We start from the raw sequence: 6,211 nt of genomic DNA on the forward strand, positions 1-6,211 counted from the left end.
CTTTGGAGCCTGTCCTGGAACTCCCTTGGTAGACCAGGCTGGCCTCGAACTCACAGAGATCCGCCTGCCTCTGCCTCCCGAGTGCTGGGATTACAGGCATGCGCCACCACCGCCCGGCCACTGCCCAGCTTTTAAATTTTTATCTTTTTAAATACTATTTTTTTTGGGGGCTGGAGAGATGGCTCAGCAGTTAAGAGCACTAGCTTCTCTTTCAGAGGACCCAGGTTCAATTCTCAGCACCCACATGGCAGCTCACAACTGCCTGTAATTTCCGTTTCAGAGTGTCTAATACCTTCATTCAGACACACACACAGTCAAAACACCAATGTACATAAGATAAAATTAAATCATTAAAAATATTTTTGTCTTGTGTGGTTCATGCAAGTGTGTGCGCATGTGTGTATGCAAATGTGATACAGAGGTCATATCATATATCTTTTTTTTAAAGATTTTTATTTATTTCTTATGCATACAGTGTTCTTCCTGCATGTCTGCCTGCACACCAGAAGAGGGCACCAGATCTCTTTACAGATGGTTGTGAGTCACCATGTGGTTGCTGGGAATTGAACTCAGGACCTCTGGAAGAGCAGCCAGTGCTCTTAACCTCTGAGCCATCTCTCCAGCCCCTTCAATTTTTTTTAATCCTAAAAATTATGAAGTGGAAGAGCAGAGGGTACCATACATGAACATACCCCTCCCCCCCATGCATAGATCACACATATGCCCAATAAACAAACTACAGTTCAGTTATCTTTATACTAGGGTGGTTCCTCTTCCTTGAGGGACATGACTGGTCTGTTGTTTGCTCAACAGTAATGACAGTCTGTTGCATTATCTCTAAGTGAATGTTCAACAATGTTGCAAAGGTGTTAGAAGAAGGCATCAACTGCCAAGGCTGAGGACCTGAGTTCCATCCCCTGACAGACATGGAATGCGAGAATCCACTCCCATGAGTTGTTCTTTGACTTCTAACAGGAAAGAGGTGGATTGTGACTGAACATGCCTCATTAAAAATTAAAAATTCTAAGATTTCTGATCATTCCTACTTTGTAGGTGCCTTTGATTGTTATGATTGCTCTCTCGATAACAATTATGCTCCAATTTGCCCTGGAATCATGATCCTGTCTTTATTTTATTTTATTTTATTTTTATTTTGTTTTTTTTTAGAGACAGGGAGCTATGGAGCCTATCCTGGAACTCACTCTGTAGACCAGGCTGGCTTTGAACTCAGAGATTCACCTGCCTCTGCCTCCTGAGTGCTGGGATTAAAGGTCTGTGCCACCATCGCCCGGCTATGATCCTCTCTTTTAACTGGGGGGGGGGGGATAGAAGGTACACTTGTTACAGAAATACTTTAATATTACTTTGTAAGGCTTTTCCCACCCACCAGGTCCCATTGTTTTGCTGAAGGAAGGAAAACAAATCGTTTTTACCCAACTGGAAGGAGGGTGACTGGGATGTGAGGAGGCCTGACTTGACATCAGTGCAGCCATGACGGGCTGCAGATGAACAATAGTGGGCAATAGTGGGACTAGGCTCACCCTTACAATAAATAACCAGGAAAAGCTACAGACTGTACCTGCGGGGGACCAATCAGGACTGAGACAAACAAGTACTAGATGCTCCAGAATATTACGAATAGCTTACCTAACTTCTATATAAGTTGCCAATTTCCAGCACCACCAGTACCAATCCCTGTTTGACAAGACTTCTGTTACCCCACTCCTACCCAGTCACAAGTTCAACCCCCATCTGAATCCAGAATTCCCCTTCCCCATCCTTTATCCCTTAAAAACCACTCCATAGCTGAGCTCAATGCTCTCCCCGATCCAATGGACAGAGAGCCCAAACTTGCTTGCACTTGCAATAAAGGCTCTTTGCTTCTGCCTATGAACTTGGATCCCTGGGGGAGCTCATTACGTGGGCATAACAGGATGAATTAATTTGACCGACTGGTCCCAATGTAACAATCCAGACTTGATCATAATTAAATATTCTTTAACAATATCTGTTAATGGACATTACAAATGTGTTAAGATGAAAAAAACGGAAAACAGTACTTAGTCATTTCTGTCTAAATTAACATACGTAGTAAGTAGATTGGATACCAGTTTTTAGCTTCACCTAGGGTCAAACAGCAGACAGACAAATTCCTTTTGTGTCTAAGGGGATCTTGCAATTCTTGGGCTTTTGGGAAAAACAAAAACAAAACAAAACAAAAAACAAGGAGACACGTTAAACACGCCCCTGTAAACACATTTCCAAGGTTATCGCGATATTTTTGTAAACAGTGCCTTTTTTCCTTCACTGACTAGGTTTTGATTGTACTGACGTTCCTCCCCATCTCAACCCTATTTCCAATCATGCTCTCCCTGAGGGAAAACTTTTTTTGTGTGTGACAATAACACTTATTCTGCCTTCCATGAAGGTCGTAAGAGCACGCATGGGCTAGGACACCTCACACCTATTTCATTCAGTCGCCTCTACTATCTGCTAATAGGATTAAGACGTCAGGGAACTGAAAACTCTGTTGATTCCTTACATCTGCTGGAACCCACCTCGATGGCAGTCCCAGCTGCCTTTGTATTGCCTCTGCCTGTCTTGGTTGTGGGGATGCAAAAGGAGATCTCTAAAATCCCCTGCTGAATAAGCTTAAGATACCGGCAAAAATTAATCACGAAATGGGAGCGTTAAGAACGACAGTCTTACAAAATAGAGCTGCATGAGGCTATCTATTGGTCAAGCCTAATCTTGGATGTCAGCAATTCCCCCCCCCCCACCCCATGTGTTGTTTCAATGTATCAGGTTTCTCCCACACCACTGATCACCAAATCAATGACTTGCACAGAGAATGTACAGGTTGATTGGTATCTCCTGGCTAAGCAGGTTCTTTCCCTTCCTTGGCTCTCTGATAGTTCTCTCAATCATAATATTTGGGCCCCGTGTTTTTCAATGTACTACTAGCCTTATCACACGCAAGATATTCAATGCCAGAATACTGTTTAACCGACAACAGGCAATGCTGCTCCCATGTCAAAGATTTGGAAGGGTAACATAGGCCAACGGGGGGATGTGAGACCAAAACAGGAGCAACATACCTAGCAAATTAAGGAGGCCATTATATTAAGCCCCCAGACTTTCCAAAAAAAAATTTTTTTATTTTTTTTTTATTTTTACCACTAGACAACGAGGGGAAAAAATTTTTTTTTCAAATTTTTTTTTTCTTTTGGTTTTTTTTGAGACAAGGTTTACTCTGTAGCTTTGGAGCCTGTCCTGGAACTAGCTCTTTTTTTTTTTTTTTTAATTTATTTATTATGTATACAATATTCTGTATGCCTGCAGGCCAGAAGAGGGCACTAGACCCCATTACTGATGGTTGTGAGCCACCATGTGGTTGCTGGGAATTGAACTCAGGACCTTTGGAAGAGCAGGCAATGCTCTTAACCTCTGAACCATCTCTCCAGCCCTGGAACTAGCTCTTGTAGACCAGGCTGGTCTCTAACTCACAGACATCTGCCTGCCTCTGCCTCCCGAGTACTGGAATTAAAGGTGTGTGCCAGTACTGCTCGGCAAAAATAGGGTTCTTTTCATGAATAAGGTTGCTTCTTAAATCTGATGTGTGATCCCATTAACAAGATGTTTATACCCTTGTCTTCCTCTTTCATTATATTTTTCTAACAATCTCTAACAGCCAATTCTCTTGCCTCTATAAAAACACAGCTATTTTCTATTAATATATTATATCTTTCCCCCATAAAAGAGGCCGCAAAAGTCCAGTAAGGGGTTGCTTTTTAAATGCCAACGTAGGTTAGACAGCCGGCTGGCCAGTACCGAGTGAACCTCTAAATCAAAGCTTGCTTTGAGTAGACAATCATGACTTAGTCTTTCTCCTCGCAAGTTTCAGGTTTAACACTTAAATACAGTAGGCATGGCGACACATACCTGTAATGCCCCAATCAAGCTTACTTGAAAGGCTGAGGCAGGAGAATCTCAAAATCAAGGACAGCCTGAGTAGTGGAGGAAGCCAATTGTCTATTGGAAGCAAAAACCTCAGCATCCCTCACAGAATCTAAGAACAAGCTTTGACAGAGCAATCCCAAGAACTTCTGGTTAGCTACAACGCGCCGTCGCCAAGCAACTTTCTGGAGTGGGCGTGCAGCCGCTGCCTGTTACTGACGTCTCGCTCTTCCAATGACCTTCAGCATCCATGCTCCTCCTGAGCTCTGATTGGCTATAATTTGAGGCTCCGCCTCCCACCTTCCTCTCTTTGCTGGTCGATGGTGGGCGTTTCGGAGTTTGCTGTGTCTGGATGTTGAATTGTTGAATATACAACACTTAGGATGCCGCGCGGAAGCCGCTCTTCCCGGGTGGCCCCTTCCGTCAGGTGAGACCCTCTCTAGGGGTAGGGACTGAGCGCGGGTGGCCAGGGCGTAGGTAGGGGGAGGCTGGCGGGTGGTGAGGCGGTGGTGCGTGCAGTCGGGAAGGGATCAGCTCCTGGGGAAGGGAGCTCCCCAAGAACGGGGACGCGCTCTCTGCATTACGGTAGAGGACCCTAAAGCCTGACCTTTGTCCTAGACTGCTTGCGGGAAAGGCCTTAGAGGACATAGTCAACGAAGAGGCGAGGAAAAATTGATTTATGTGAAGGTCTTGAGGTGGTTTTGTTTTACAGTGTTTTTGAGGTCCTCGGGCTAACCTTGGACTTCATATAGGCCTGGCTGGCCTTCCTTGATTTTCCTATCTCTGCTTCCCCATGGCTGGGATTACAGGCTTTAAAGGTCATTAGAAAGAAAAAATTAAAAAAAATTCATGTACGTGTTTCCGTGTGGAGAGCGGGGAATTTAGAGTTCTCTGTTTCCACCACTTCAGTCCAGGAGACCTAACATTGAGCGATAAATGCTTTATTGCAGGGGATCTCAACCTTCCCATTGCTGTGACCCCTTAATATAGTTAGTTCACCATGTAGTGCTGACCACCGACAATAAAATTATTCTCGTTGCTACTTCATAACTGTCATTTTGCTACTATTATAAATCTTAATGTAAATATCTGATGTGCAGGATGGTCTTTTAGGCGTCCCCTTTGAAAAAGACCCGCGGAGGGGAAACAACCACGGATTAAGTCCTGCTGCCCTATTGAGGCATATCACCGGCCCATGGGAAGATGAGTAGGAAGTTGCTGACAGCATCCAGATTCCAGGTGTTCCGTTTTGGGGGAATACAATCGTAGGGAGTTAAAAATTGTGGTCCTGCTGGGAGGGGACCTGAGGACTGTCTATGTGGTAGGGGAATGAATGCCCCATCAACCAAGATCAACATGCCTCTGTCTCCCCAAAGACAAGAGTTGCCACCAATTCAAGGCTAGTAGGGCTACCCATTGAGAGACCCTGTCTCCAAAAACTAAAATCAAGTAAGATTAATAAAAGTTGCAGTTCAACAGGTCACTTTCCCTAAATTTTTCTTTTTGATTTTTGGTGGTTTGTTTGTTTGAAGCAGGGTTTCACTGTGGCCCTGGCTGTCCTAGAACTCACAGAGATCCGCCTGCCTCTGCCTCCTGAATGCTGGGATTAAAGGTGTGGGCCACCATCCATACCATACCCAGCTGCCATCATCTTTTTTGATTGGTAAGATGAAGGCCTTGATCTACATTCTAAATATTACCTCATGACTGTCTTGGATTTTGTTGACTTTTGGGCCATCTTTCTCCATTGTCCAAGGATTACAGCTAGGCGGTAACTCCAGGAGAGGCCTGAGAAGTGGGGGTTCACTACTTGCTAGTTCTCTGGCCAACAGAAATTCTGTCACAATTGCTTCCTATATATTTTCTCTTTTTAGTTTAGTCAACCCAGGGTCTTATGCCTGTTGGAAAATGTTTGTTAACCCAAGCTCTAAATCTTTGTATGTCTGTGTGTGTGTGTGTGTGTGTGTGTGTGTGTGTGTGCATGTGCATACATGTGTACGTGTGTACCTTGGAGCCTGTGTGAAGGTCGAGGGCATCTTTTTTTAGTTGTTTCCTTTCATCTTGTAGATTCCAGGGATCGAACTCAGATTGTCAGGCTTGGCAGCAAGCCCCACTCTCCAGGGAGACATTTCATCAGCCATCTCCCCTCCCTCAATCTCTGAATCTTATTTCAGAAGTTAGCTAGGTTAGGGAGACTCCTTGATTGTTTTAAAGTTTCAGTACACCTTGGCAACCATTCTTTTTTTTTTTTTTT

General features: G+C 44.2%; 1 protein-coding gene across 1 annotated transcript in view; it reads left to right on the forward strand.

The window, feature by feature from the left end:
* The first annotated feature begins 4,249 nt into the window (after nt 1-4,249).
* LOC101994332 (zinc finger BED domain-containing protein 5-like) overlaps nt 4,250-6,211 on the forward strand; it is an 8,688-nt gene continuing 6,726 nt past the window's right edge. Inside the window, exon 1 of the mRNA XM_013350302.2 lies at nt 4,250-4,384. Within this exon, the coding sequence (XP_013205756.2) occupies nt 4,341-4,384 (44 nt within the window). The 5' untranslated portion in view covers nt 4,250-4,340. The remainder of the gene's footprint in view (nt 4,385-6,211) is intronic.

Source organism: Microtus ochrogaster, chromosome 2 (genome assembly GCF_000317375.1).
Source record: "Microtus ochrogaster isolate Prairie Vole_2 chromosome 2, MicOch1.0, whole genome shotgun sequence".
NCBI lineage: Eukaryota > Metazoa > Chordata > Mammalia > Rodentia > Cricetidae > Microtus > Microtus ochrogaster.